At 40.5% G+C, this 20,434-nt stretch overlaps 2 protein-coding genes across 4 annotated transcripts in view; one reads left to right on the top strand and one right to left on the bottom strand.

Annotated features, from left to right (window-relative positions):
- LRRTM3 (leucine rich repeat transmembrane neuronal 3) overlaps window positions 1–9,274 on the top strand; it is a 78,662-nt gene extending 69,388 nt beyond the window's left edge. For both annotated transcript variants that reach the window (XM_041427256.1, XM_041427255.1), the window contains one exon: window positions 9,065–9,274. In XM_041427256.1, coding sequence (XP_041283190.1) covers window positions 9,065–9,274 — 210 coding nt within the window. The remainder of the gene's footprint in view (window positions 1–9,064) is intronic.
- The window catches only part of CTNNA3 (catenin alpha 3), a 426,086-nt gene that overhangs the window by 304,040 nt on the left and 101,612 nt on the right, over window positions 1–20,434 (bottom strand). The gene's annotated exons all lie outside the window — the stretch shown is intronic.

Consider the following 20,434-nt stretch of genomic DNA (forward strand, 5'->3'; position numbering starts at 1 on the left):
CAAACTGTCACTTCGTATTTGGAATGTCTGGCCTAGACTTTAGAGGAGCTAATATTAAATTGACCAAGTAATGCTTTCCTGCCCTGAGAAATTTGTAGTCCTAAACACAGGAATTGTTTTGTTTTGGACGATTCAATACACAAACAGCTAGCCTGTGTGCCACACAAATGTCACAGCAGCAGTGCAACTAATATGCACGACAGAAATATTTTAACAAGTGCAAATAGTAACACATCTTAGAAATAAAAAAATCTAGCATATACTGATATACTGCTTGGGAATGTAACAGAGCTTTTTCCCTCAAGAATTGCAGTGATAAAATGTAGCATGAAGGTCACTCTAAGAGGGAAATAAGTTAAAAAAGGAAACTTTTTCATTGGTATAAATATCAAACAGTGTATGTATAGGATATGATGGCTAAGGAAAAGAAACTCTCTATTATTACTTGCATCACATCAGAAAATAACAATTTTTTATCTGTCAGGTATATACAGTAACCTTATTAAGAACCTTTACTGAGAACTGAATGATCAATATAATCCCCACTCCCCATCCATTAAATTTATAAATTATATTAAGCCCTGCTCTTGCTTTTCAAGCTGTATCTGGTATTATTCTTCTGTTGTAATATCATTCAATTTTTTACGAACATCTTTCTTTAATTTACTTAAATAATTACACAGAGCCCAGTCAGTAATGTAATCGGAAATACTTCACTTAGAAGAGTTTTATGAAATTATACTATTCTGCAGAAATAAACAAAACAAACACTGCCCATTTCATGGTAAAGTCCAAGAGCCAAGTCTGACAAAGCAGTATTTTACTTAAACATTAAACGTAAATTTCACTTTTCTTTTACATATATTCTTCTCTATTGAGTTTTTAAATTTTCAGTTAGAAATATTTCTTTAGATTCTTCTGTGTTTAGAGTTGTTTCTCCCAATATCCATTAAGAAGTCTCTTTTCTCTGTGTGAACATATCATTTCTCCTACCACTAACAATGAACAAGGACTCGATTCCAGGAGAGCCTCTGCCAAAACTGCAGTAGCATTTTGGCATCATTCAAAGGGTTTTTTGAGATATATGAAAATGCTCTTGTTCCAACAATTAGAAAAAATCAATATGCTAGTTATTCAACTGAAGAGCAATGGTAGCTATATGGTGAATTGGTCTTTTGCCTATTTAAATTATTCTTTGAAGAGATTATCATCCACTCCTCTTTGAACAACACAAACCCACCCCACAGAACAAAGGAAGGATGTGAGAAGAAAACCTGGAATTCTGTGCAGCATGCATTACAATTTCAATGAGAACAGCTGCATTACAGAGTGCAAAATAGACTTCAAATAGAAAACACTTCCTGCAATAAACAAACCATTTTAGTTTTAGCAAATTGTTAAATCCCAAGGGAATCTGTCTGTATCCTTCAACTAATTTAAAGATTTGCATGCAAAGCTCAGCATGTGGGGCACATTTGGATTTGAGTCATGTACTTTAAGGGTCTTTAAGACCATAAAAATCAGCAAATGGATTAAAGTAGACAGTACAGGCTTTCCATCTCTGACAGGTATGCCTGGATTAGTCACTGGAATAATATTACTCATAGTTTAAACTTATGTAAGCTGTGAATGTTGAAAACACTGTGCACAAAGCAACACCACTACACAGAAACAAATTGTTTCAAACGTAAAGAGGAATTTCTATTGCAGCATGCCTGGGACTGAAATCAAAACCCCATGATTAACATCCTCATTGTTCAGGAGTAGTTTCCTGTGCCCAAAGAGGCACTTGGATGTTCTGCCTTTAAATGAACTGCACACACCAGACAGCTCGAGGTGTGCTTGGGCTCAGCACAGCGCCGTGAAATGCAGCAGGACACAGAGGCACCAGAGCTGGGGAACTGAGGGATGGGGGGTTACTGTTTGTGGTTTTAAACCCTTCCTATGTGTGTTTTTACACACTTCCTATGGCTCTGGGACTTGAGATTACATGGGAATATCCCTGATGCTGTATCACTGACCAGTGCATGCCTCAAATTCCCTGACACTCAGCTGGGAGTGCTGTAATAGCAGCAGAACAATGTGACTGCATCCCCCTACTCCAGCTGAAGAACATCCTGCCTGACACGCCAAGCTAATGAAATTAAGAATGGCTGCATCTGCAGGAAGGGCTGTGCCAGCACACCTCTGCTGAGCCAGTGGCATGGCTTCAGCTACCAGAACATTGTGGATGGGATTCTGTCAGCTGCAGATGTGACAGGAAAATCTGTCCTCCAAAAATGTCAGGAGAAACCATCAAAAACATCAGCTTTTGGTTCAGTTTTGTGTTTTTTTTTTTAAATTGGTACCCCCTTTTAATCTCAAGATACCTGTAATACAGAATACAAATGAAATACATAGTTTGTCTTCAACTCAGTTTCTACACACTAAATTTTGGGAAAATCAAGCTAGCAGAGTAAATAAGGCCTCCTCACTCTCAGACCCAAGTCCCTCTTCCCTTCAGAACTATAAATCTTGTGGCCCTGGCTTATAACATCCCAGGGAAGCCCACTTTACCCAAACACATGCATGTGTCACCAGCTCATTCCTTCAGGCAAGCCACAGCTCATGCAGCACTTGGCAGGATCAGCCTCTGGACAGCCCAGAACCACAATTACAGTCCATGCAGCAGCAAAACTGTTTCAGCATCAAGGGCTGACAACCAATACTCAAAACTCAGAACCACAGAGTGTGATTTCACTGTTTGCCTCAGCACCACCAGACTCTCCTGTATCTGAAAGCCTCTTTTGAGATACAGCACTTAAGGGAAGAGAGCATCAGGGCATCTCAGTGAAAAGCAGCCAAAGAGACAGTGCAGACTGCAAAGAAAGCAAAGGTGAATGAGGTAATAGACTAATGGCAGCCAACATCAATATAACTGAAAGATAGAGAGCTTACACAAATTATTCATATGGTCAGTAATAAGAAGGATTCTTCCTCCCTAAGACAGAAATAGAGGGAAAACTACAAAACAAAGCAAGTGAGAAAGGTTAAGATTTGGAAGGTAAGAAAGAGAAAGGGCAAAGCATAAAAAGGACGATGTCACCATCATCAGTTTATCAAGTTCCTTGGTATTTTCTAAACCCCCTCTTACTGGGGTTTTAATAACTTCAGCTTTCACTAAATTTAGAACTTAGCCTTCATAGTTAAATGCTCAAACTATATAACATTTCCCAACTGTTCACACACTGAAAAGTAAAGAACCAGCTAAAGATTATATCAACAAAATACTTTCCTCTTCTTAAGGTAAACTCCTGACCTGTGGAGTTTGAGTTGTGGTTCTGAATACTCAGAGTAGCTAATACTTCAACTTCTGGTTCACTCAGTGTTGTTTATTCTGCTGCTGTTTTATTTCTCTGTAAACAAGCCTGATGAAAAGTAATGAGATTGCCTGTTATAGTACTTAGGGGATATGAAAATTGCCTGTTACATTAAAATAATTAGAGAAGAAAACAAGATCATATTAATTGCACTCTACAGAAGCCTACCCAAGGTATGTGAACCCATCCTCTGAGGAACACAAAAAATTCTACTTAGAGCCCACTGATGGCCCAAAAAGTTCAATTATCAACCAAAACAGGAACAATTAATAAAAATTTGTGAAGAGAACTGCAGTTGGTGTTGTAAACGAGTGGATATTGCAGCTGGCAGTCTACAGTGGGTTTTGCTCATTATGAGAAGTACCCCTGATTACCATGTACAGATCCTGCTCTCCAAAACACCAAGTGTGCCCTTGGGTTTGGGGAAGACTTGCTGCATGAGCAGGCCCCAGGCTCTTTAACTGAACAAGCACCCTGCTGTTCAACTAAGCCTGGCTTGGACAAGTTTTGAAGAACTTTAAATCACTGTTTTGTTCTACTTCGTGATACAAGAGATTTTGATTTAAGGGAGCCAGACCTCCCCTAACCATGAAACATATTAATGTAAATCCAATTAATTTCATTGGTTTTCTCCTTAGCATTCTAGAACTTTCTGTGGAGAAGGGAAGGGGGTGCACTGACCTCTTCCAGAGCTTGTCCACATGTCTGCATGTACAATATATGCACATTACCTACATATGTGGCTTAAACACACATTCTCTGAGACATCTCTACAGATTCACTTTTCAAAGGTGTCTTTTTTAATGTGCTTTTATTAATACAATTCCCTTGTATTTCAAGATAATCTATTGATTGCTAAATAGAGAATTGTAACTAAGATAAAGCACGATGCTCAGGTTGTACAAGCTGCAACAAATCTTACAAAGACAAAAGAGAGCTCCCTTCTTCTACCTGCAGCAAAAGCTTGCTAGGCAATACTTCCATGTGAGTCCATTATTTATCCAGCATCTAAAGTAAAAGCTCTGTCTGTGTTGATTCACGTTTAGTCCCACAAAGTTCAGCGCTGTTGTTTTTAAATGATACCTCAGTAATTGTGCCTGCAGAGCCTATCTGATAAACACCAAATTTTACACACAAATTAAAAACAAATGAGAAGCCTAAAAAGGTTAGTGCTCAGTTAGATATGGATCTAATTGTAATAACATTTTAGAGCTACTTTAGGATAATGTACACCTCTATTAAATATTATGAACCATATTTCAAGCAACTAAATGGATTAATCTTTATTTAGACACACACTCTCATACCTACTTCCTTAATTCACTTTACTACATTAGAACTTGAAAGACTGCTATTGAAAAGAAACAAAACTGCAGGTTGTTCAAATTAAAAACAAAACAAAACCAAACCAACCAACAAATAAAAACCCACATAACCAAAAGAATCCACACAGACAAATTAAAAAAAATAAAAAGGCAAGGAGATATTTACTTTGTCAGGCAGAAGAGTATTTATAACTTGTTCATTTTTCTAACATCATTAGCAAGCATAAGTGTCTAACTGAAAAAATGTAATACATACTCCTTTCCGAGTCAAGCATGCAATTAGAGCTAATCAAGACACAAGTTGTTCTCGTCTTACAAATGTCACATTCTTTGCAGGAAGGAAAGATTTTAAGTAAATATCACCCTGTACAAATTTTAGGAAAATTAACAACATGAAAGACAAAATGTCCAGCAACTAGGAAACCATGGCTCATTATGTCTTAGCCTGAACCCCAGTGAACTGAATCAGTGGAATACAAAACCTTTTTCTTCTGCTTTCTCCTCTTCGTTATCATCTTCTTAAAATTGAGAAGAAAGGGCTCAGTAGCTGTTAGCAGCTGTCCACTCTGGCATTTCAGAAACTGGTAAAGGTGAATGTCAAAATTAGTATGTGCAAATTGCTGAGAATTTTTTTTCAATTCCTCCTGCTTTAAGATATCAAATCTACATTGACATTAAAAAAAAAAAAAGCCTTGTTTTCCCATGGAACCTATCTGTGATTGATTGAATGGTCTCTACCCTCTCTTCCAAACCTCAGAAAATACCACCCTACTGTCAAGTGTCCAACATTCAAGGCAAAGCTTCAAAAGTTCTGGTCTTTGTTTGTCAAGGTGATTTTTACTGTCTAATGCCACCCTCCCTTTCCTAGGGAATGTGCTGCATCATAAATTACTGAAAAGTCGTGTTGAACACTGAACAGGAAAGACTGCAATTACAGATGGACTGTAATTCTAATCATGCACTTAGTAAAGATTGTTTTAGTATTAATATAAACCTAGGGCATTCAGTCACTGAAACAACTGAAGTCTAGACACAGCAGCTACTTCAGTAAGAGATTATTTTGTTTTTACTGCCATGGAGACAATGGGTCCTCCCTTGAGAGTGGCTCAAGTGATGGTTTAAAACACTTAAAAGTATTTCAGGTTCCTCATCTGCCCTTTGCTTCTTCACTCTGGTCCTCCTCTGCCAGGAATGTGCAATTTAGTGTGACACAGCAGTGAAGGCTGGGCACAAAGCACCTCTTTGAATTCAGTTGCATTGTTTCTCACAATGTGGGACCCCAAGGTAACCACAGATGAACATGTTAGAATAGGAAAACTGCCAAAGCCAAGCAGGACACATGAACCATGCCATGACTATGTAGCAGAGTTCCTCAGTATTGGAAATTCGTACACCTGGACAGGTGTGCCCTTTGAAGACAAAACACAATTCTCCCTCACTAAGAGGCCATTAACATTTGTGTGAAGAACAATTTTGCTGTTCAGTGAAAGCTATTCTTGCTGCTTATACTTTTGGTAGGATTTTAATTACAGCCTGAACTGAGTAGAAAATGAGTTTGAGAGAAGCAGGGAAAAGCCTGAAAAAAACTTTCCCTTTGCATTCAACTCCTCCGTGCCACTGACAGGGAAATTAGCGGAGTTGATGCCTGTCCCTGGGACATCTCGTGCCAAAGCTCAGCAGCTGATCCAACAATCCACTGCCCTTTACCAGGCCTTAAGAATTTGGACTTGGAAAGGTTGAAATATGTAAACACGAAAGAACCACCTAAGAATTGAGAAGTTTGAAGGAAAACAGAGGTCTTTAGGAGTGACTAGAGATTCCTGCAGCCATCCTTTATCAGCACGTTCAAGGGACAACAATTCAGCCCAAAGCATTCACTGCCTTACAGCATGGCCTCCTCACAGTGTATGCAAATTGCCACCAAAAATAACTTCTGGTAACTTCACCCCCCACAGCTGAATTACTTCCTGGTAGGGGAGCCAAAAGGATCTGAACTCTAAATTCATGACCATCACATATTGGCTGTAACAGATTTATCTGTTCCTTTAACTAAAGTTTCAGTATCTCCCTTGTTTCACAGCACAGCAGTTTTAAGTGCTTGAAGAAGCAGACAATGAAAAAAAAGGGACAAGATGATAATCAGATAGGTATCTTCTTTCCATAACTGGCTATCAGACAGTTCTAGGGCATTCTAGAGAGAAATTAAGGGACTTGTTACATGCAAGACCTGCCTAAGTTACAGGGAGAACTTAAATGCAGGGGTACAGAGGCAGGAGATGTAAATGTAGGTACAAAACATTTTGTAAATGTAGATACAAAACATTAGCCCTGTCCTAAGAGTCCTTAAGGAAAAAAAGTCACAGAGACAAACTGATGGATGGTGAAGTATCAGTCTGAAGTTCATTTGAAATAACAAGAATCTTCCCATGGCCACAAATAAAGCATTTCATTTTGATATGTGTCCATAAAAGCTGTATAGTTCCCTGATGTGTATTATGAGGGCTTGCTCCTTTTTTTAACTGAAGGCAACAGCAAAACTTGAATATGAAACAGATGAAATTCTCACATATTGACCATATGCTGACACACCACATTCCTTTGCCTATTCTGTTTATGACATTCTCCTTACACTGCAATTCTGTACATTTTCAGAATGACACATCCCAGCTCTATCACTTCTGTTGCTTCCATCCTTCAGTTCATTTTATTCTCCTGTTTCAGTGTGGTTTATGTTCACCCCTTCTCTTCATGATCATCTGTTTTCCAGCTCTGTCATCTTCAAGGAAAATATTCCATTGCCCTATTGTAATTTCCCATCACAACATTCTCAAGCTACCCAGAATTGTGTCTGTCCCCATATGCCTTTATTTTCCGAGTTTTCATTCTCAGGATTCTATGGCTGAGTCTTGAAATTGCCCCAAAAGGTTTGAACACCCCATGCCCATGAAATTTAACAAAATACCAAAATCCTTAGGCTGAAAGTATTGCCACTAATTCTAAATACAATACATTCAGAAAAAAATGCAATTTTGTGTCTTATGAAAGTGCAGTCAAGGTCAAGCAATCACGTAGGAACACAGGCACAACAGCAGAAGCTTAATAAATCCTGTAAGGCCTTTGCAAGAACCTTTCCCACCTTTGCCAACTACTGAGATATTCATCTGGAGCTACAAGCGTTCCTCCCCAACCAGTTCACATCTGTTTAGAAGTAAATACACTTCTGCAGGCGAGAGAAAATAACCCAGACCCCTGTAATTGCTACAGAGAGACCAGACCCAAATTATCTGCCTCCTTTTTTTTAAAAGAAAAAAAATAGGAGCTTTCCTTTTACCCCATGTCACCTTTCAACGGCCAGTGATGATCAAAAGAAAAATAAAGAAAAAAAAAAATAAACATTCCAAACACTGGACTACATGCTTTTCGTGGCTGAACAGAATTATTTTAAAAAATATTCTGGTTTTCCATACAGTTTTGTAAGTACAAACTTTTAGCTGCACTTCCTATGTAAAGTAAGTCTACAGCTTTATCCTTCCTGACTGAAAAGATAGAGGATTGCCAGAACTTCCCCCTCATTGCACAGAAATGTAATACTATGAAATGAAATTCAGCTTGCAGAACAGATGCCTCCTTGAATAGAAACTGCAATGTGAAGGCTTCTGAGCTGTAAATCTAAGATAAGCTAGGGCATCCTGATGCTCACCTGAACCTGAACTCCAAACAACATGAAGCTCACATATCACTGGTAATCAAACACTGCTGTGGGTTTTACTCCAGAATTGCTGTCAGAGATGAGAACTACTAAAATTGCAGTGATGTTATTAGATTACTTATTAATTTCAAAAACAGGAGGTTTTCATAACTAGAAATTTTATTGAGACACATCCCAGAAGGAATGAAAACAGGAAGGAAAGCTGCAAATGAGGAGATACAAATAGGGATGTTCCCTGTTTAGTTACAATGCCAGGGGGGCTGAGGTCTCCTTCCCCAAGCACTTCAACAGTAGGAACCCTCTCACCTGTATTTCCAAGCAGACCAAAGGTATCACACTCACTGACAAATTCAAGCCACCACTTAAAAAAGCATTTACATTTAACGTGCAATATTCCCTGACAGAGCGATTATAGCTGAGGTTAATTACATTCTAAAGATAATTTAACTTGGATCACATCTTAATCTTCTCAAACACATTCAAGCATATACACAACCCTGGGCCTCGAGATCCACGCTGGTGGTCAGGGTTAAAACATCCCGGAGAAGAGCAAGGTGTGGCAGAGGGATACAGAGAGCAGACAGTCTGGTTTTCCAACGTGCAATTCAGGCAAGAACCATTTGGTAATGCGGTTTGGTAACTGCTGCTTCTCCCCTCTGGTTTTGCCCCAGATCCCACTGTCCATGAACATGTCGACGTTCCTGGCCTACGACCAGCCCACGCTGAGCTACTGCGGGGTGCACCACGAGCTGCTGGCCCACAAGCCCTACGAGGCCAGCAGGCAGGAGGAGGCAGCGGACACGGGCCTGGAGGCTGAGCTGGACCTGAGCACAATCACCACGGCAGCGCGGATCGCGGAGCACGGGCAGCAGCTGCCCTAGGGGCTCCTGGAGCGGGGCTGCAAGCAAGTCCCGTGTAAAGCTGTGGACACGAGTGAGCACTTCTGTGGAGCGGAGGATCCCTGTGCAAATTAAAAGTCGATCGCAAAGATTAATCGTTTCCAGTCTACAATTTGTAATTAGTTCGGTTGTGCAGTATTTTTTTGACTTCGGAGTACGACCCTTGAAAGTGAATCTTTTTCAAAACTCATCCTACCTACCTGTATAAACTGTACAGATGTAATGTATTTTTCATATTGTAAAGTTTCGATTACCAAGAACAACCGGTATGTACAGTGGCATAATTTAATTACATCTTACTTTACGAGCTTCAGTTTCTACAGCTTCAAATTAACAAAAGTTATCTCTTGTGTTATTAAGTCACTCTGTTTTGTAGGGATCATTTTGTTACTGCTTTTGTGCCCAGACAACTTTAATCTAAAATTCTGTCCTTTGCAGAATATGCACCATTTTTACTGTGTTTAATGTGTAGAATTTTATCTACTGGTTCCAGAGGGAGGGTTTAACTATTCAAACTTGTAAGAAATTCTTGAAATATATAGCCAAGTTTTCCTAGAAATGAAAATTTAAAAAAAAAAAAAATTAATTCTCCTCAAACTTACCTGTTGCCTTGAAATGCAGCCTGATTTTTAACAACAGAGCTTGGTTATGCAACTGTTAGTCAAGGCTGATGATATTTTTTTTAAGCCTCACTGTTCTGCAATACAATACAGGACAGGAGACTTCAATAGGCAGCTACAAAATCTGCTGTGAGAGTCTGCCAAATCAGGCATTTGTATTTCTGCTTAAAGACAAATGCGTCCAAAACCTACTTCTGCCACAGGCAGCTGCTGACAGAAGTGGCAACAGAAACAAATCCTTATACTACTCCTAGAATCTAAAATGTCACTCAAAATAAAAAACCACTTGCTGAAAAATCTAGTAATTTGGAACAAATGCTAAAAGTCTACAGTCCTTTAACATTATGATAAAGCAAACAAAGAAAAAAGCCCAAAACCTTTAAAGAAAAAAAAAATTAATGTAGTATTAAGTCTTTAACAATTGCTACATTGCTTATTTGTCTGTTATTTAGTATCTGGATTGAAGCATTCTTATACCCCATTCTTTTGTTTTAAATCTTCAAGACTTCTCAATATTGTACAAGAGTAACTTTTTATACCACTACACACTACCCTGTAATCATAAAAGATTACAGAAACTAGGAAGACATTATATCAAGCTGACTCTGTGAAAAACAAAATGGAAACACAAGCCTTCTAAAATATAGGAAAAAAAAAAGTTTCATATGGTGAAGCAAATTTTTTTTATAATAAAGAGAAATTATATAACCAAAAATCTATTTTTCTGGATCTTTATCCTACCATATTTTCATGTACCTTCAAAGCAGAAGACTGAATTTTAAAATTACAGGGCAACTGTTTGTACAAAGCAAGGTGAAAGAATGAAAAATAACTTCAAAAATTGGTAACAAATCAATCTGCATTCCGTGCCTGTTAAGTGGAAACAAAGTATCAAAAGAGAATACATTCTACTGCTTATTTTTTAGCACTTAGATTTTGTAACATATTTTGCATAAATTATTTCCTCTTCAAAACATTAACTGTCTTTTTAAGACACCTCTTACACCTGCGCACTTCAGTTCTGTTTTTCTCCACTGCACTGGTTCTTGAACCTGTTACCTTCCACAGAGCTGGAATTTTCCTACACATAGTTTGAAAACACATTTTGCTAATTGCCCACTGCTAACAGACATGCAGGAGTCACTGTGGAGCCCAGTGGCGTTCAGGCTGCAGGAAGGAATTACCTGAATCACTCCACAGATGGCTTTCCTACACATAGTTTGAAAATACATTTTGCTAATTGCCCAGTGCTAGCAGACACTCTGGAGGCCCAGTGGCATTCAGGCTGCAGGAAGGAATTACCTGAATCACTCCACAGATGGTTTAGAGGTGCAATGTTTTGGCATTCTGGCTATTGGAGCAGGCCTGAGCTGGAAGGAACAAAATCCACCCTCCCAAAAGGTGCTTTCAGTGGTTCTTACTCTGTCCTTCCTATTCTGTACTTGGACCCGCTGCCCTCGAGTATTTACAGTGTGTGAACAAGGACCTGGCACTGAGGGAGCTACTCAGAATGCCCAGGTGTTCAAAGGCTCCATCCCAGCACTGGACACTGGTGAGCTTAGACGGGAAAACATAAGAAAATATTTTCTTATGCATAGACACAAGACATTTTTGATGTATCTGTTTAAAGAGGCACAGCTGGGTAGATATTCACATACACACTAACATTTCCCCTTTTCTCTTCCTCAGTTGTGAATCAAAGACTCCCAGTTCCAGATGTCACAGGACAAATGGCAGAAGCAGAGTCACAGAATTAGCCCCTGACAGATTCCTCATGCTCTCACAATCACTTGCAATGCATGTGAAACACCAGGCTCTCTGTAACCCCAGCAGGCCACTCCAGTGCTCTGCAAGATGGATCCAACATCCAGGGCAGCAGGGGGTGCGTGCTCACCCCAGTCCCAGACTGCTCAAACATGCCTTTCTGTACATGTTCAGTGGATACCCTTTTTAAAATGGACTACATCAGCCTGAAACTTGTTATCCTCAGTAAGACATCCTCAGATGTCTTCAAGAAAGCTAGATAGGCAGGTAGGTACCTTCTCTAAAAGATCCTCATGATGAAAAAACCCAGGTTAGGCTAGCCCAGAAGATGACCCACTCCTGAATCCTGACCTCAGCCTGTGTACACCTGCTTGCCAACAGATTGCTGCTGCCAGCTCGATTCTGTGTTCAATTCTGGCTGCAGAGGAACAGGAAATGCTTTCGTTCCATGGATAGAACAGCATCCCTAACAAAGGCCCAGCCTCCTAGCTCAGTCAGCAGGAAGAAAGGAGTCTGTGGGTTCAAGTATTTATTAACAGGGGGTCACTCTGATGTATCATTTCCCTTTGCACACACCAGGAACAGAGGTAGCCAATGGCACCCACCTCTGTCTCAGTTAAGTGACATCACCAGACCTTGGCAGGTCCTTTTACCAAGGCTGGGGGAAGTCATTAAACTTACAAAATACAAACTGAGAGACAATATAACCTCTAGCAATGAAAAACCCAAGACAATTTTAAAAATAAACCTAGTTCCAAGCAACAATTCCCACCATCATCCATCAGTGGATCATGCTGGTACAGCAGTGCACAGGGCTGAAACACCCATTAGCAAAGCAAGCCCAAGTATCTGACTGGACACCCTCCCTAGGGAAGGGGGTGTATAGAAAGACTGATGACTAATTTGACAAATTCCTGCATGTATCTCAAGTAAATAAAAATAAAAAACCTCCCCACCATCTATACAAGAAAGCAAATAACTGCTTCAATTAAAATGTTATGAAAATCTGCAGTACAAACTATTCTCAAGGGATCTGAGAGCTACCACTAACATAAAAACCCCCAAAATAGACACAGTTTTCGGACACACATCCTAAGTATCAGACTTCTTTTGGCAACACACAACCAGTGGAAAATGCCAGCCTCAGAAGCTGTGTACTAGGCTTGCTCTACCCAGTCCCTCCATTTCTCTCTTTCTCTCTCAAGGCATGTTTTATTTCTTATTATTTCCAACCCTCAGACTGGACATGAGAACAAAAATTGTGCAAAAGCCGTAACACGAAGGCTAAAAAAAACCAAAATAGAAGTGCAAGAGCAACACTATGACTAAGAAATAAGGCAGGATTCCAGTGTCACTGAGCTGTAAGGAATTCTTGATATTGCTACACTAGCAATGAAAGTCCCCAAAGATGGTGAATGTTAATTAATGATATGATCACATACAGTGTCACACACAAGCAGCTGGATTCAGCTGCCAGCTGGGGTCGCAACAACGGTCTGCTGAACAGGTGGAAAAGTTAACAGCTTAACTCACATTCTGCAGCTGATCCTCCTCTCTTGAGGGAAAGGGCTGTGTGCTCCACAGTTTGGTACAGGTCTCAGGGCCTGGGCTTCCTAAAGGCAAATCCCATCAGTAAAGGCTGAGTTTAACAAGGGCTTTACCTGGTCACATCAGACGTACACCCAGCCTCAATAACCTGTCTGGCACAGCAGCTGGGAGACGAAACCCAAAGAAGAACTGAAGACTGGGCCAAGCACACAGCCGTCTTTCCCCGGGAAGCTCCCAACTCTCTGTAGGTCAGGCACTTCCTGAGCCAAAGGTGGCCCCACAGCAGTCCCTCTCTGCATGTGCACACAGCTTCTTTGAAGCCACAGCTATTGGCAACATTTACAACTGCTGCAGCAAGGAAAGCTGCCTGTTCTCCTTGTTCTGTAGGAATGAATAATCTCCACGTTCCACACACAAACACGACCCTCACCTAATGAACAATGACACACTGCCAGCTTGCAGGGAGCATGGATAACATCCCCTCCGTCACCCAGAGGGCAGGCTCCAGCTGAAGCCCTGAGATTTCTCTTGGGGAGGGCGGGGAAGTGTGTATCTTATAATCAAGATTCAGCTACCCAGAAAGGAGAAATGCTTTTTCCCAGGTTTCTCGAGTCCATCACAACAGTAAACAAACAATAAACCTGCTTGTCAGAAGTACTGCAAACGTTTTTCAACACAGAAAAATAGTTATGAAGCTCTAATAGGTACAAGTTTAACCATAATGATCCATACCTAAAAGCAGATGTTCCTTAAATTCCTCAAAGAAAGTCTAACATTTGAGTGAATGAATAGCTCTATTTAAAATAACAAAGCCAGGTTCCATTTTATTGTTCTACCTAATTACAGAACCTGATTAATTTCAGTTATAAAGTTTCAGAATAAGGTGAACATAATCAGAGTTCATGATTAATGTTATTCTAATGAACCCCCAAGAAATTAACATTTTACCACTAGAACTTTGCCAAGAATTTTTATGTAAGCTGAAGTGCAGTGTGTACAAGTGTGAAAATCCCACATGGCACGGAGCTTCTATTCTACTTGATCACCATCAATCTGGTATGCAAATAAGCCACTCTAAGAACGGCCTCGTTAGATGGCAACCACAGAGGAGCTCCTGTTGTGGGACAGCAAATGAGCTGGTGACACTGCTCACCCCCCAGCCCTCTGACAGTACAGCTCCCACACGTTCCTGGCAGGGAATATGTCAAAGTCCCACCCCAACAGACTAACACTAATAATATACAAATGGGCATTAATTAGTGCTGCATTAATATTGCATTGGTTTGGATTAACAGTAACATGTGATGATTGCCTTATTAACTGCCTTAGGTCAGCTGACATGAACAGGGTGGATGGTCTCCCAATAAACCAGAAGAATTCAGTGTGCAGTTATACAAGAGTATGTTTTTTTCCAGCTTTCATAGAGAGCATTTCCCACTTTGTATTCCCTAAGAAACAGATTTTTAAGGCGGATGCATTTAAGCACTGGTTCTATCCACAATCTAATCATAAAGTGAGTGCTTCAATGAAACATATTTCAAAGCCCAATAATTTAAACATTGTTATACACTAATTCTGTGTTTCTTAGAGAACAAAACCTCATCAACTTTTGCTGAGAATACTCATTAAAAGAAAATGATGTGTCTCTGCAGCATTGTGCACTTCAATAATTTCAGTAGTTTTACACAAGAGTGTGTCATAAATGAGGCATGGAAAGCCATTAACTGAACAATTCATATTGAATACTTTGTTGTAATTTATGCTTTCAAAAGGAATAATGAAAGTGATTTATTTTTCTAGTAATAATGATGCACCTCCCTTTTATGTCTTGCTGTTGGTAACTTTATTTTTAAAGAACCTGTAAGCTTGCACAATTAGTCCAGCCTCCACTACCCAAAAGCCTTATTCTCATTGTCAGGAAAAGAAAAAATACAGCTATCAATGGTGTATCTGAATATGCAAATAGGATTCATGAAAAAGATGTATTTTTGTCTTCTGCTTCAGCATTACCTAGACAGTTCATACTTCTCATTGCCTTCTGCAGTCTAGCTCTTTTTCCAAAGTCTAGCTGTCACAACTGAGACTGCCAGAGTAAAACAGAACTATTCAGACTGAGATCCTGGAGGGAAATGCCTCTCAGGTATCACCTCCAGAGCTGAGCAGCTTTGCTGCCAACCAAGCAGAGGCTGAAGCTTCTCTGACTCCTTTTCTTCATCACTACCTCCTGCAAATACAGATTCATAAACATAATAATGCTATAAGAAAAATCAACTTTTTTTTTTTTTTTTCATTCTACCACTACACAAGGGGATGTAAAAGTTTGGAGTTTTATAATCTCTGCACGTTAAAGCCGTGAAGAGATACGGTTAACAAATGTCAGTATGAACTGTGCTAACCCCTCTTCCATCAAGTGATTGTAACAGAAACTTTAGAAGTTTCTGGAAAGAATGAACATGTTGCCCTACCCATCTCAAAGGAAAAACAACTGCATAGGTGTGTCCCGTTCCACCGAGCCAGAGTTGGGGAGGGTTCTTTTTGATAGATTTATCGGACATAAATAAAGGGCAAATGGGGCAATATTATATCTGAGAACCGTTTCTTGATTAAAAAAAGGTAAGTGTTCTTACTAAGGAGGGAAAGAACATGGCACAGAGAGAGGGGGCAAGAAAGAGAAGGCAAGGACAGCGTTATCACAGAACCCCGGCTCTGTCAGCGTCAGCTTAGCAGGCAGAGCGGGGACAGGCGGCCGTGCCCGGGAAGCACGGCGGGGACAGGCGGGGACGGGCGGGGACGGGCGGCAGCGAAGCACGGCGGAGCACGAGGCCGTGGCAGGCAGGAGCCGGCCCGCAGGAAGGGGCAGGGAAGCAGGAGCACGGGGAGGAAAGGCGAGCGGAGCCCGCAGGCCAGCCCCGCTCGCTACAGGATCCGCAGGGTCGCAGCCGGCCGCTTCCATGCGCTGAGGCTCCTGCCCGGGTGAGTGCCCGGCACCGCCCCACGAGCCAGGGTGTGCCGGTGTGTGCGTGTGTGTGTTGTGGTGTGTTTCTTATCCTTTAGCTCGGTTAAGTTGTAAATTGGTTTCCTCCCCAGGCTCTTCCCTATGGATTGTTGCACTGTGTCCATCACCCTCTCCTCGCTCCCACCCTCCCGCGAATTGGTTGAAGACCAGACCCCACCTCTGTATCGTCCCCTCTTTAAAAGTTAGTGTCAGAGCTCAGTTCTCCGTCTTCAGCTGTACAGTTCCTCTGGACTTGATAAATCTGGACTATAGTGCAGCTGGAGTCCGTCTCCTTTCCTCCTGTTGCGTAGCAGCCCTCTTGTTGTGGATCCTCGTCCCTTAAGGCGAAAGCCTCAGGCGCCCTCCTGACCGGAGCAGGGATCGGGTGAGTGCCCCAGTGCTGCTGGCGGTGCTGGCCACAGCTAGCAGGGACGTCCCAAAGGGGAAGTCGTTTTTCGTCTTCGAGGCCAGCCGCCGCTGCATGTGCGGGCGGGTGTGTGTGCATGTGTGTGTGTGTGTGTGTGTGTGCGCGTGCGGGGGTGCTCACAGTCTGAGCCTGCAGGCTCTCTCTGCCCTGACCACCCGCCAGGTAAAGCCTCTCCCGGGACAGGGATGCCAGCACAGTCTTCACAGGAACCTTTCACCTTATGTGTACCATATATTGGGACATGAATAAAAACTAGATGGTCCCTCTCAAGGTGCTTCTCTAACTCCCTAAAACCCCTTCAGTCTCTGGGGAACACAGCATCTACATCAACGGAATGGAATTAGTGAACCTGAGTGGGAATAAGCACTATTGATAAAATTTGCTTTGTAATCCTGTCTCCTGCCTGGCTTAAATAGTCATTTCAATGCTACCTTCTTCCTGAAATTTTCTTCCATTCCTTTATTTCTTTGAATGACTCCTTGAACCTACAAACAGTCTCACTGAAGACACCTGGATCCCAAAGAGAACGGAAGACCTGCCTGTGTTCTGCACTGCAGAACCCATCTTGTGGTTCAAAAGTGAGGAGCTGCCTGCCTCTGCCATACTCACACCCTTGGCACCCATTCACTCCTTTCTTCCCTACCTACGTACATTTTGAGGCTCTATCTTTACTTTAGCAAAGAAATTAAAATACCCACCAAAATAAAGAAATTAATTCAGATAATTTGTACTGCATAATTACATTCTAAGATTCCTTCCTGTAATATGCAAGCATCTTACTATAAACTAAAATTATTCTTTGAAAAAAGTTGTTGGTTTTTGGAGTTTTTTTGGTTTTTGTTTTTTTTTTTTGTTTTGTTTTGTTTTTTGTTTGTTTGTTTTTTTTTTTTTTTTTTTTGTTTTGTTTTGTTTTTTTCCTTCCCAGAAATAAGCATTAATGACCTGTGTTGAGAGTTTGTGTGTAAGTTTTTCTTTCATGAAATAAGGAGGGAGGAGGTGAATTTATGCAGGGGCATTGCTAATGCCACAGAAATACAATAGTTACCAAAAAAAAGACTCACATTGCTAGCTAAAATTTGAAGATTTAAATGCAGAAATAATTCACCATTACTCCTGAGAGAGTATGTAAAGAAAGGAGCCATAAATGCAACTAAGTTATGCTTCAGAAATGAAAAAAATGTATTTTCAAAATTTATACGGACCTTGAAGAGAAAATCTTTAAGGCTGGTTTTTAAAAGGAGGTACAGGCTAATAAGGTACAATGTAAAACAGAAGATGAGAAGGATTAAATTTAAGTCTGGACTGGATACACAGGCAAACCACTAGAGAACGGATGAATGTGCAAACCATTTCCATTTTCTTTAGTACCAAGTATCTCCTGTACATGTCAGTAATCAGCAGCATAATATCTGACTGTCAATCAGTAACAGGGATAAAGAAGTTGGCCTTAAACACATGAAACTAAAAGTAAATGTACTAAAAGTAAATGACCCCAGGAAAAAAAAAAAAAAAGAAGACAGACCCAGATCTGCAAAACTTCTCAGGGAGGCAAATGAATACAATGAGGTTCTAACAGACCTATATTAGACGCTCAATCAAGAGCTTTTATGTTAAAAATAACATTGCTCATGGCCTCTTTCACCTAGGAGGACTTCAGAGAAACCAAGGGAAGTGGAAAAGTAAATCAAAGGCAGAATTATTAATAAATAACAATATATGTAAAGACACCAAAGTACTGCCCATATAAATATTAATTTAATTAGATGTAAAGATATACAATGCTGCCCATCAAGAGCTGATCCCTGGTCTGCTTCAGTGGTGTATTTTTCCATTAACAGCACAGTTTTCTGGACTACCAGTTAATAAAGTCAGCATTTGAAAATCACTTAAAAAATAAGAAAGTAGAATAAATACAAAATCTTTATTACAGATATTGCAGCATCAATGGTTAGCTAAGCCGAAATAGCAGGTGCTGTTCTGTAAGGTCAGTGTCTGACTGAAGGGATTGAACACATCAGCAATGAGGGGAAATGGGGGAACTCCCCATAACAACCCTTGGGAACCTTACAGTTACTTCTCACCCAAAGCCAGCATCTCCATTAGAGCTGTCCAAAAATAAACCAGATTTTCACTGAAAAACATCTGTAGGAAAAACACCTAAGAAAACAAATTCATTCTCTCCAAACACGAGAAGGAATAGATGTGTAAAATGCAAAGAAAGGAGGGAAAACCACAGAGACTGATGGAAAAGGAAGATCCCAACGATTCAGTGAAGAAAGACTTGACAGAACCGTATCTGCTCATCGTGGTAATGGATAAGGAAGGAAACAGGAAGGAATGAAAATGGGAGGACACAAATCCAGTTGCTCCTTCATAATGGCTGATCAAATGGAATCCCCTGGGACAGGGGAGTGAACAAACAACATCTGCATCCAGAGATGCCAGGGCTGTAAAAAAAGGTGTTTGTTACATCAGGACAGCAGAGTGACAATAGAGACAGATAGCACCATGGGAACTGATGTTGCCACTTCAGCTTGAATACTTCCTTCTGTTTGGACTTCTCAAGGTAAATCCGTTATTTTCCTTTTGTCTAAAAGAGCTTTTAATTTGCAGCAAAAAACATGCAAAAAATTTGGTTTAAAAAATGAATTTTTTGCCTCCAGTAAAAACACACCAAACTCCATAAAACATTCTGCTCCCAAAATTTTTATAAAAACAAGAGATTTGCAATCAGATATATATGATTTAAGGATAAGGAAGCAGGTTTTATGGGCTGCAGAATATTATAAATCTTTTCTGATTTATTTCATGGTAGAGGGAAAAGGGGAATTGTTGAAGGAAAAGATGATAGATCACATCTGCCTGTGGGTAATAAGGCTTCCTATAAGAAGAAATGGCATACTCTGAATAACTACATGCGGTCTGAGGCCAAAAGAGACAAAGTCTAGTCCTGGTCAGAAATTTCAGCTGCCACAAAAGACTTCAAAAAAATGTGTGAAGAAAATGGTGAATTCTCACTGGTTATCAACAGCTTTTCTTTTGCTAATTTGCTCAGCTTCAACACAAGGTCAAACCATAATTTCATCTTTCTGCTTTGCAGAAATTTCTCCATTTTGCACCATAAATGTCAGCAGAAACATCAAAACCACAGCACCATTCAAAGAAAGAAAAACAGGGGAGATATAACCAGGACTGTATTTTAACAGAAATACCAAGCATAATTTTCAAATGAAGTTTGTAAGACACTGCAATAAACCAGAGTGTCAGGCAATATAGGCAAAACCAAAGAAAGAACAGTATGAAATATTCAATACAGACCACAGCCTTTTAAAAAAGTAGGAAGAGCCCCAAGAGCTGAGCTTAACTCCTTCAAACTAGGTGATGCTCTGGCTCCATCAAAGCCAGCTGCAGTTCCACCACTGGCTTTAGAGGATTTGATATTTTCAAGCACTGGGGTTTTTGCACTTGTACAGGAGATAATCAGGAGTCAGCACTGGAGATAAGAATGAGAGCTTTATGGAGCAAAGCTGGACACAGGCAATAGCCACAACACACTGGCTGCTCCCAAATTCAATGCTCACCTGCAGCTTTTCCAGGTATTCCCTATACTCAATGATTACTTGATTAGAGGGGTTCTCCTTCCTTCTCACACTGGAGAAACCAACCCGTCCATGTAGTGATTTAGGGATTTAAATGCTGTGTCACTGAGAAGTGGCTATGGGGAGCCTCCCAGAGACTGTCCCCCTCTTGACCACAGCCTGGTCCACCTTGTCCTTGAGAGAATTGAA

Source organism: Onychostruthus taczanowskii, unplaced genomic scaffold (genome assembly GCF_017590055.1).
Source record: "Onychostruthus taczanowskii isolate IOZ18803 unplaced genomic scaffold, ASM1759005v1 scaffold98, whole genome shotgun sequence".
Classification (NCBI taxonomy): domain Eukaryota; kingdom Metazoa; phylum Chordata; class Aves; order Passeriformes; family Passeridae; genus Onychostruthus; species Onychostruthus taczanowskii.